Genomic DNA, 11,757 nt, shown 5'->3' on the forward strand with positions numbered 1-11,757 from the left:
TGGTTCCAGTATTGCAGAGTAGAACTGCTCTGTACTGTTTCCGATGGGCAAGTGTTTATGGCAGGAGATTGACCAGTCTTTTCTGACAAAGCAGTCAGGCTGCCCTATCTGTAATCAGTGGAGCACTTAACTTTTGTGCTACCAGGATTCCTTTGTGCTATGTTATATTATAACAAATACTAGTGGATTAAGTCAGTGGTCTTAATTCCAACACCAACAAATAATTCATTGCTTTTTAAAAATGTTAATCTAAAAATATTTGTTGTTAAGTGCCATCAAGTCGGTTCTGACTCATAGTTACTCTGTATAGGGTTTCCAAGACTGTAATCTTTACGGGAGCATAAAGTCTTACTTTCTCCTGAGGAATAGTACGTGGCCTTGAACCATCAGCCTTGTGGTTTGCAGTCCATTGATTATCCTACAGATTCCTAGTAATCCCCTAAAATGTTTACAGATATAAAAATTAAATCGGTGTTCTGAGTCAGGAAGTTGAGATTATAGCAGCTTTAGCTACAGATATAGTTGAGGTATTTAACTTCCGTCTTATGCTACATATGTTTATTAAATTTACTAAGGATACTGTTTATTTTTTAATCACTCTTTTATTAGTTAAACCACAATTTAGGCTAAAGTTTCCATTTCTTCTCCAATACATTATTTTTAAAATGTGGAACAAAGTAGTTGAGAAAATTTTATAACTTTTGTTCTAAGGTTAGAATGGAAATAATTATCATTAGATTGGAAAAATATATGGCTGTATATATGGCCTTCTCTCTTACCCTCTCTGACTCCCATAATTCCATTAATCTCAAAATTTATATTTTTTATCTCCTTTTGGTTGCATTTTTTCATTCCCCCCTCTCCCCCCTTTTTATTATGAATTGAGTGAACGTTTACAGAGCAAATCATTAGTTTTACATTCAACAAATCATATACTTTGCCTTATTGTTGTTATTAAGTGCTGTTGAGTCAGTTCTGACTCATAGCGACCCTGTATAGAGTTTCTGAGGAGCAGCTATTGAGCTTGAACCGCCAACCTTGCAGTCCAGCGCATTCACAGTGCCACATGGTTACAATCCCTTCCTTTTATCAACAGTTAATAGTATTTGTCTCTGTTCGTTTTAACTATTGCATAACCTGTGCCTCGCACTACCTTCATCTTTCCTCTGTTAACCTCCCTCTTGTATATTGCCTGCTTTGTCACCCGTGTTAACATGTGCCTACCCTTTAGCCCGTAAATAATTTTGCCTCCCCCTGACCCTGTAACCATCATACATAGTTTCTTTTATCAAGAAAAACTTCTTTTAAAACTTTTTACAACATTGGTCTCATACAATATTTGTCCTTTTATGATTGATTAATTTCAATCAATGTAATTATCCTCTAGGTTCAACCAAGTTGTGAGGTGTTTCACAGATGCATCTTTATTCTTCAGTATTTTGTAGTATTCCATTGTATGTGCATACCAGTGTATGTTTAATCATTCTGCTGATGACTTTTTAGGCTGTCTTCATCTTTTTGGTATGTCTCTAGAAGATAGCAAGCATATCGAAGGATCTTTTTTCCTTATCCATTCTGTTCTTTATGTCACTTGATGGGTACACTTAATCCAGTTACATTCAGTGTAATTATCAGTAGGGTATGAATTGTTTGCTGTCATTTTTCTGTGTATTTTTGTGATGTTGCTGGATTCTTTGTTCCACATAATTTTTTATGCTAAGTTCATTTTATGGATTTTCTTTTCATTTTTATTTCTGTTGTGTTAATGTTTACTAAACATTTCTGATTTTCCTTTTATATTTTCATGTCCAGGTGTATTCTTTTTGTTTGAGGCTACCCTGTAATTTATTAAATTTTCCCTGCTTAAAACAGTCTTGACTTCCCTGCCCTTTGGAAGTTCTGTATCTACATTATTACTTCACAGTTGATTTCATTATACATACATACATTGATATCTCTGCTTCCCTATTTTAAGTTGTGTAGGTTTGTTTTACATAATTCTACACCTGGATATAGTTCTGAGTGGTGTTGTCATGTATGATAATCTCAGATTGCTGTCTGCTGTTGTTGGTTCTCAGTCCAAAGAAGACCCTTTAGCATTTTTTGTAAAATTAGTCTGCTGCTGCTGTTTGCCATGGAGTCGGTTCTGATTCATAGTGACCCTGTACAGGGTTTCCAAGGCTGTAAATCTGTACGGGAGCAGAACACCTCATCTTTCACCTGCGGAACAGCTGGTAGTTTCTAACTGCTGACCTTGCAGGTTGCAGCCCGATTCGTAACCACTATACTACTAGAGCTCCTTGTAAAGTTAGTCTAGTCACTACACATTCCTTTCATTTCTTTTTAACAGGAAATAACCTTAATTTGCCGTAATATATGAGGGACAGCTTTGCTGAGTATATGATTCTTGGTTGGCACTTTTTTTTCTTCCAACTTTTTGTACATGTTATCTCATTGTCTTCTTGCCTGAATGGTTTCTACTGAGAAATCAGAGATTATTCTTACTGCTTCTCCTTGGTAGGTATCTTTCGTTTTTCCCAGAGTGCTTTCAGGATTCTTTCCTTGTTTTTGATTTTGGGAAGTTTGATTATATGTCTTGGTGATTTTCTTTTGTGACCTCTCCTATTTCGAGTTAGTTCAGCTTCTTATAGGCTTAGCTTCTTGTAGACTTAGCTTCTTGTCATTCATGATGTTAGGGAAGTTTTCTTTGAACAACTCTTATACAGTTTTCTTTGTGCTTTTTATTTTCTCTTCTTTTCTGAAATTCCAGTCACCCATAAGTTGTTCCTCTTCATTGTGTCCCAGATAACTCTTGGCTTTCTTTGGATTTTTTTTATTGTTCTTTTTAGCATACGAGTATTGAGAGACTTAAAAATTATGTACTGATGAAGATCAAAGACCACAGCCTTAGGTATGGATTGCATCTCAGTGTAAAGAAAACAAAAATCTTCACCATTGGACCAATAAACAACGTTCTTACCAACGGAGAAAAGATTGAAGTTGTCAAGGACTTTGTTGTTCTTGGCGCAACTATCAACACTCATGGAAGTAGCAGCCAAAAACTCAAATGACATATTGCATTAGGCAAATCTGCTGCAAAGACCTTTTTAAAGTGTTGAAGAGCAAAGATGTAAGCTTGAGGACTAATGTGCGCCTGACCCAAGCCATGGTATTTTCAGTAACCTCATTTGCATACAAAAGCTAGGCAGTGAATAAGGAAGACCGTAGAAGAATTGATACTTTTGAGTTGTGGTGTTGGAGGAGATTATTGAAAGTGCCATGGACTGTCAAAAGAACCACCAGATCTGTGTTGGAAGAGGTACAGCCAGAGTGCTTCTTGGAGGCCAGGATGGCCAAACTTCATCACTCATACTTCGGACATGTTGTCAGAAGGGCCATTCGCTGGAGAAGGATATCATGTTTGGTTGGGTGGAGGGTCAGAGAAAAAGAGGAAGACCCTTGTAAGATGGATTGGCGAAGTGGCAGCATCAATGGGCTCAAGTGTGGCAACAGTTGTGAGTTTGGCCCAGGACCAGGCAGTGTTTCATTCTTTTGTGCATAAGATCACTATGAGTGAGTATCAACTCGATGGCATCTAACAACAACAGTTGAAAGGTTTATCTTCAGATTCATAAATTCGGGCTTCCATTGCTCTGAATCTTCTCCTTTGCCCTTTCACTATATTATCCATTTCTGAAATCTTAGTATTAATCTTCTAGATTTTTAATTTCAGGTTTTATATTGTTTCAGAATGTGCATTTATTTTGTCTGTTGGTTCTTGTAGCATTTTCCTGAATTCTTCTAAAGTTTTTAGTTTTTTCCGTGCTTTACTTGATCTGGCAGTCTTTAAAGGCATCAAAGTATAATTCTTTTGAATTCTTTTTCAGTAAGCTCCATTACCTTTTTTTCCTCAGAAATGTTTTCTGCCTCTGCGTCTTGATCATTTGTTTGAGCCATTCTCTCTTGTTTCTTCATGTGAGCTAAAATTGTCTGTTGTCTCCAGGACATTGTGGGGTTGTTGTGTTTGTGAAAACGTACAGTGTAATTGTTGGACCCAGATGGGAGAAGTCTCCTTCAATTTAGTTAGCAGAGTTGTGAAGGGATTGTGGAAGGGATATGACAGCAGAGTTCCTGGCCCTAGATGAAGTTTCTGTTGGACTCCGTGTTACCTGTGTTCAGGGCAGTCATTTTGGAAGTATTTAGTGAGGGCCCGTAATGGACCTGGTTTCAGTGTCTGTAGTCAGCTATGGGCAGGGTGACTGGTTCAGTACTGGTCTGGTGGCTCTGTGGGTTTTGTAGGTCTGGAGTTGAGCCCACCTGAATGCAGGCACCAAAGTGGCACACCAGAGTGGTGCAGCCACATCCCAACTCACACTGGTGTGGCTCCTAACTATGTGACTCTGAGCTCCTGGAGAGCAGGGTGTATGCTGGGAATAGATGAGGGTGGGAGCTGACCACACCTCTAGAGAGTAGGGCATAAGAAGAAATCACACCTTTCCTTACCTGCAAGAATCGAGCTGCATCTGACCAGCCATCATAAGTCAGTCTCCCTCTCTTGCCGTCCCTACTCGGCCTCTTCTCCCAGCAAGCACTCCCTCCTCTCTAACCTTATCTTGAAGTTCAGGGTGCCAGCATTGTCATCTTCATCTGTTTTGTTTTGTCTCTCTTACCTTTGTTGTAGAGTCTCTGTGTAGTGTGTCTGCCTAGTCTGCCATCTTTCCAGAAGTCCCTTTCCTTCTTTCTTATGTCAACCATTGCTTATTCTTTTTATTTTGTCTTCTTTTGAAGTGTATTATTTTCCATTTTCTTGCTAAAATTGTTTTTAATCTTTACTCATTTCTACATGCTTTCTTTTTGACTCAGTCTCCTTTTTTCCTTGTATTTTGTGTGTGTATGTGTGTGTACTTTTTGTTTTCATAGCTGAGGGTTTTTTATTGTTTTGTTTTGCTTCTTTATGCATTTCTGTACACCTTTTTTTAAATTGAGAGATTAGAGGAAAATCTCATTTTTAAAGTCTTCAGTAAAGGAAGAGGATAGAAGTTAGAAGAGTATGGCGTAACAGAGTTAAATGCTCAGTTTAAAACTTTCACTAAATCATTACATTGGTATTTTCCTGTTTCTGAGACTGACTCATAGGGCACAGTTTTTATTAGTAAACCTGTTAGTGGGAGATGAACACTCTTTTATTTTGTTTGTGACTACACTGTGGTTTTAGTATATTGTTAATTTAGGCTAATAATACATATTAAGTTCTATTTCTTGAATTATCTATAAGGAATATGAAAATGTTCGTCAAGAATATGAAGAAGTAAAGCAAGCTCGTGACCAAGTGAAGGAAGAAGTCAGAAAACTTAAAGAAGGGCAGAATCCTATAAAACATCGAATTGATGAAATTGACAGACAGCGTCATGTTTTTGAAGCCCAAATCAGAGAGAAGGTACTTCTACCCAGTTTTAGACTGCTGTATTTTATCTTAGCAAATACAAAGAGTATTTTATAGATGCCTCAAAATATAGTACAGTTTTTGTTCATAGCTTTGGTCGTTTTAAGTTTCTTTAATCAGGAATTATACCAACATAGGAGTTTCAGGGTCCTAATCAGTATGGCTGGAGCGTTACTGCTTAGTATTCCAGGATATCAAAAGACAAAAATGTGCTGCAATTGTTTTAATTTCAAGAAGATTCACAATGGTATTCTAGAAAAGTTGGGCTCCTTTTGTGACTTCATTACATCAGTTTTATAACTACACACCCTTTGGAGGAAGATTATATTAAAAAAAAATCCGATATTTCTTAAAATAGCATAATGGAATGTTCTCTGTATTTGAAATTATAACTAAAATTTTTATGGTCATGCTTTTAACCTTTAGGGAAGATAAAGTCAGAGATTATTTTCAGAATGATTTAAACTATGGTCCCTGCTTACAATATAACACATAAAGACAGAGCCAAATTTTGAGGCTTTGGAGATTCACAGACACACTATAGTCAAATCCTTGACCTTTAGTCGAGAACCTCTTAAAGAAATTGGTCAACTAACTCAAACAAGTACAACACTTTGTTAATGACACTTATGGGTTTCTTTCTTTGTGAAGATTAGTTTTAGGAAACCAGGCAACTGTTTCTATACCTGTGATCTTGGTCACTATTTGAAGGTGACTTTCATTGATTATAAAAGGAGAATTTCATTTGGTACTTCTGTTAGCGAGGAATAATAGTGGAAAGCAGAATTTCCGGTATTTAAAGGTCATTTAGTGGATAGTGTTTTTTTTGATATACAGTATTTTACATCCAGATTTACCTGACTATAGGAGAGAAACAACTAAACTTTGCAGTGTTATCATTATTATTATACTTATTTAAAATTTAAAATTTCTGTTTGATGTAGTAGTGTGAACATGCTACTGCATTTTCTTCTACTGTTTTTAAGTTTCTCCATCGTAAAAAGACCATTCGGTACTCAGGTTTTGATTAATACAGATTTTTTAGTTGGGTGTTTGGCTTTTTTTTTTTTTTAACTGTTATCTGGAGCTGTTTTATCTAGAGATACGATTGTGTGTTTGTTTAAGCAGACTGTAGAATAAAAAAATAAAAACATTTCTTGAGCTTGATAGCATCAGATATTACATCAGTATGGTTAATGTACAAAGCTTTCTGAGTGAGAAAAGCCATATCCTGCAATAGATTAGGATATATGGAATAGATCAGAGGAAGTTGGTACTTTTGACTCTGGTTCTGGCTATTAAAGCATTGTCAGATGTCCATGAGCCTAATCTGTTTATGTGAAAATATACATAGCCTAAGATATTTCGTAAGTGTTTCTCTGAACAGGTAGTCTTAAAGTGCTGCATTATATCCATCTATATTGCAAATGGTATTGGTCATCATAGCTGTGCAACAAGGAACAAAACTATTCGTTTTGTTTAGTATTTGTACTCTTCTTGTTCCTAGTCTTTGTATTCCAACGGGAAACCTTTTCAATATGTCATCTTTTTTAAGATTCCAGGAAAGTGATATACTACTGGGAAGGTCATAGCTTTTGGATTCACAGATCTATATTCTAGATCCCCTTTCTGCCATTTACTAACCATCAGCAAATTACTTGCTCTCACTGAGCATCACTCTCCTCATTAGTAAGGTGAGGGTAGTAATCTTTATCCTCCATGATTAATGTGTAATTTTGCATATGCATATAACTAGCAGAGTGTTTATATTATAAGCAGTAAAAATTTGCCTCCACATTTGCCTCCACAATGGGAACTCCTGCTTCTCTCTCCTACTCTTGTTTGCCCTTGGTGTTTGGGGTCCTCAAGACCACTCCCTCCCAGTTTTTGAGGGGATTTTCTAGGAAGACTCATGGGACTTGTATATTGCTTGCACTCATACTTGAGGTTTATAACAGCAAACAGATACAAAGTAAAATCAGTAAAAGAAAAGGGCACCTGGAGCGAATTTGGAGGAAATCAGACAAGTTTCTCTCGGGTCCTCTCTCTTCGTCTTTCTCTTATCATCTCACAACAACACATGTGAACAGTTTGTCAGGGAAGTTCATTAGAAACTCAGACTTCGAGAAAGAAAGCAAATGTTCAGCATAAGACATGTTGTTTATACAAAACGTTTAGGTACAGTGAGCCACAGTCATCATTTAGGGATGGTGGGAACACACCCACAAGCCAAGTTCCCAGACAATAACCGTAGAAAAGGAGTAGCAGCCTTAGTCCTGCAATAACCCTTTTCTGTATAGGCCTGTTTGCTAATCATTTGGGCTACATATTTTTTTAGTTAATAATAAGCAGTTTGGACTTTGTGTGGTAATGTTATTACAGTGTTTGCATACTTTGTATAGTAGAAAAACTCTAGATTTAAAATAAGACCTGATTTTGAGTATTAGTACTCTGGGTTTTAGCTATGTGTATAGGCCTCTCTCAGACTTATTTTCTTCATATATAGAAAGGTAGAAATACAGCTATCCCAACTGTTTTTGGAATGGTTTTGAGGATCAGATTAAATAAAATGTGAAAGTAAATGTGAAGAAATAAGAAAATGCATATTACTGCAGCTATTTTTAAAACTAGAAAGAATAGGTTTTTATAGATTTGTAAATAACTTATTTTTCTGATAATTGTTAACTTGGTTTGAAAGAAATGATGGCAAAGCATTTGTGAATTTGAGCATACAATTTTAATGTTTAAATAAACAGTGCTACATAATTGGCCTGCTTTAAGTATTTAACTTTTTTCCCTTCTGGTTCAATCTTACAGGCAATGGATATTAAGGAGACATCTCAAAAATGCAAACAAAAGCAAGATATTTTAGAGAGGAACGATAAATGTGTAAGATTTTTATATTGAAATTTTGATTATGTAATGTGTCCTAACTTTTGTTTTCAGGTTGGATTTGTGGAACAGATTTTCATGTGGGAATTGTGCAAGACCCCCCTCACTTTCTGTTTCTTATCTTGATATATGAGGGAACCTATGCATAGAGGACAACTGGAAAATTCTTCTTGAAACCTCTCATAAGATAAACATTATGGTCTTTGTACCTGGCTGGCTGTAGCTTTTTTAAAAACAGGGTAATTTTAAAATTGCATTTAGGTATCTTAATGTTGTTAAATACTGCTGAGTCTGCACAAACTCATAGTGACCCTGTATAGAGTTTTCAAGGAGGAGATGGTAGGTTTGACTCACTTACCTTGCAGTTAACAGTCCATTGCTTATACTACAGTTCCATACCAGGACTCCTAGTTACTTTAATAGCAGAGATTAAATTCTAAGAAATTTATTCTGGTTTTGTTTGTTTTTTAACTTGGAAGTAGACCTTTCATTCTAAGAAATCACTGATGACGTTTCTGTAGAAATTGCATATGTACTTTAGTGCATGATTGGAAATACTGAGACAAAGTCTGAACTATAGACCTTTTCATCTTGTTTACATCATTATTGCTGAGTTTTAATCTGTTCTGATACAGTCTTCATTTACAGCTATAAATGTCTAGAAATGAAGATAGATTATTTTTGATAATTTATTGTTTTACTAAAATTTCAATGTGGTGCTGGACTGCAAAGTTGCTTTGAATTGTAAAGTTGGCGGTTCAAGCTCACCAGCTGCTTCTTGGAAACCCTTTACAGGGTCACTATGGATTGGAACCGACTCAGAACTTAACAACAGCAACAACAAAGCCTAGCTGGTATGGCACTGAGTTAATGTGCTGGATTGCAAAGTCTCTTTGAACCACAAAGTTGGTGGTTCAAGCTCACCTAGTCACTCCTCAGAAACCCTATATCGGGTGACTGGGTCCGAACCGATTAGATGGCACTTAACAACAGCATAGCTTAAAACTTATAAGGGAACCTTTTATCTGCTTTCAAAAGGATGAACTTCTGGGAAAGTATCTGTTCAGAGAAAGTCATGGAGATGTCAGGAATGGAGCATGTTTTTGTTCTTTCTTCAGTATTTTCTCTGTTATAGCTTTAAACTTCCATTTTTAAAGTCCTATTTGTACCTTTTGAAAGCATTTTTTTTTTTTTTTATTCTATGGTTTTTTTCTAATTGCTGTGTTCCGGTTTTATTTTTTATAAAGATTTTGCATATGCTTTTAAGATTTTTCTGAGAATACAAATATAAAGTTTTTTGTTTTTTAACCTTTTTTTCTTTGCTAGCCTTTCCCCCCCTTGTTTCTATTTCTTACTTTCTTCTTGGAGTCTTTCCTTGTCTTTGGTTATCTGCTTAGGGTTAACAATTGTTGTTAAGTACTGTTGAGTCCGTTTTTATTCATAACAACCCTGTATAGGGTTTCTTAGGAGCAGCTGGTGAGTTTGAACTGCTGACCTTGCAGTTCAAACTGACCTTGCTGTCCATTGCTCATCCTAAAGCACCACACCAGTAGGACTATTAAACGCTGGTTACTAATTCTTTGTGTATGTTGTTGTTAAGTGCCGTTGAGTTGGTTCTGACTCATAGCAACCCTTTGTAGGGTTTCCAAGGAGCAGCTGGTGAGTTTTAATTGCTGACCTTAGAGTCAAACCAGCCTTTCAGTCCAATGCTTATCCAACAGTGCCTTTGTGTATGGATAGAGCTTAATGGCAAATTTATTTTACAGTGATTACAGAAGAAAGTGAGTTCTATTGTTAATATCCTTAACATCTCAATTCATTTGGTGGTTTTTTTCCATGTAGAGAATGAATTTTGAGTTAACTGCCTCATGATTGTTACGTGCCATCGTGTGTGTTATAACTTAGAGCAGTTCTGTGTAGAATAGAATGAAATACTGCCCTGTCATGAACCATCCTCACAATTGTGGCTGTGTTTGAACCCACTTGTTGCACAGCTACTATGTCAGTTCATTTCATTGTGGGTCTTCCTCTTTTTCACTGATACTCTACTTTCTTCTCTAGAAACTGGTTCTTCTTGATACAGGGTCCTACCATCCTTCCAAGACAGATTTGTTCATTCTGCTCGAAACCCATGGTATATTCAGTATCCTTTGCCAGCACTATGATTCTCAGGCCTCTGTTCTTCAGTCTTCCTAATTGATTGTGCAACTTTGTTTAAGCATATGATTGAAAATACCATGGCTTGGGTCAGGTATACTTTGCTCCCCAAGTATCATCCCTAGTTTTTAACACTTGAAAGAGGTCTTTTACAGCAAATTTGACCAATGCAGTACCTTGTTTGAATTTTTGGCTGTTACTTCCATGGGCATTGATTTGTGGACCCCTTAACAACTTCAGTATTTTCTCCATTTGTCATGGTACTGCTTACTTGTCCATTTGTGAGGATTTTTGTTTTCTTTATATTGAGGTGTAATCTACACTGAATATTGCAGTCTGTGATATTCACTGGTAACTGCTTTAAGTCCTCTTCAGCAAGCAAGGCTGTGTTACCTACACATCACAGGTCGTTAGCGAACCTTATGATGCTGCCTGCATTCTTCTTCATAGTGTAGCTTCTCAAATTATTTGCTCATCATACAGCTTGAGTAAGTATAGTGAAAGGACACAATTCTGGATGCACACCTTTCCTACTTTTAAACCAGGCAGTGTCCCCTTGTTGTGTTTGAACAGCTGCCTCTTAGTCTACAAGGGAGCTTCAAAAAAAATCTTTATAAAAATTCCATTATCTTTTCATTCTTATTTTTCACAAATTTTTTGAAGCCCCTTGTATGAATAGGTTCCACATGAGCACAATGAAGTGTTCTAGAATTCACATTTTTCACTATATTTTACATGATTTGTTATGACCCACAATTGAATGCTTTTGTATTGTCAATAAAACACAAGTGAACATCTTTCTGGTATTCTTTATGAATTTCTAGTTCTTTGTTGATGAACTGCTGTAACTAAGAAATAGCTTCAGAATTATTTTACTGTATGTGATGTTATTATTGGTCAGTGATTTCATGTTCTGTTGAATCACCTTCTTAGGAATGGGCACAAGTTTGAATCTCTTCGAATCAGCCGACTTCCAAATTTCTTGGCATAGATGAGTGAGCATTCCCAGCCTTGTGTCCATTTGTTAAAACATCTCAATTGGTATTCCATCAATTCTTGGAGCCTCGCTTTCCACCAGTACCTTCAGTGCAGCATGCACTTCTTTCAGTACTGTAGGTTCTTGATCATATATTTCCTTTTGAAATGGTTGAACGTTGACCTTTTTTTTTTTTTTTTTTTTTTTAGTTCAGTGACTCTTGTGTTTTCTTTTATCGTATTTTGATGGCTTCTCCATTGTTCAATATTTTGCCCATAGGATCCTTCAA

At 36.4% G+C, this 11,757-nt stretch overlaps 1 protein-coding gene across 1 annotated transcript in view; it reads left to right on the forward strand.

Moving 5' to 3' along the window:
- Positions 1–11,757, forward strand: part of SMC5 (structural maintenance of chromosomes 5) — a 104,522-nt gene that overhangs the window by 36,155 nt on the left and 56,610 nt on the right. The window contains exons 7-8 of the mRNA XM_006834913.1: positions 5,276–5,437; positions 8,261–8,332. Of these exons, the coding sequence (XP_006834976.1) occupies positions 5,276–5,437; positions 8,261–8,332 (234 nt within the window). The remainder of the gene's footprint in view (positions 1–5,275; positions 5,438–8,260; positions 8,333–11,757) is intronic.

This window comes from Chrysochloris asiatica, unplaced genomic scaffold (genome assembly GCF_000296735.1).
Source record: "Chrysochloris asiatica unplaced genomic scaffold, ChrAsi1.0 scaffold00014, whole genome shotgun sequence".
Classification (NCBI taxonomy): domain Eukaryota; kingdom Metazoa; phylum Chordata; class Mammalia; order Afrosoricida; family Chrysochloridae; genus Chrysochloris; species Chrysochloris asiatica.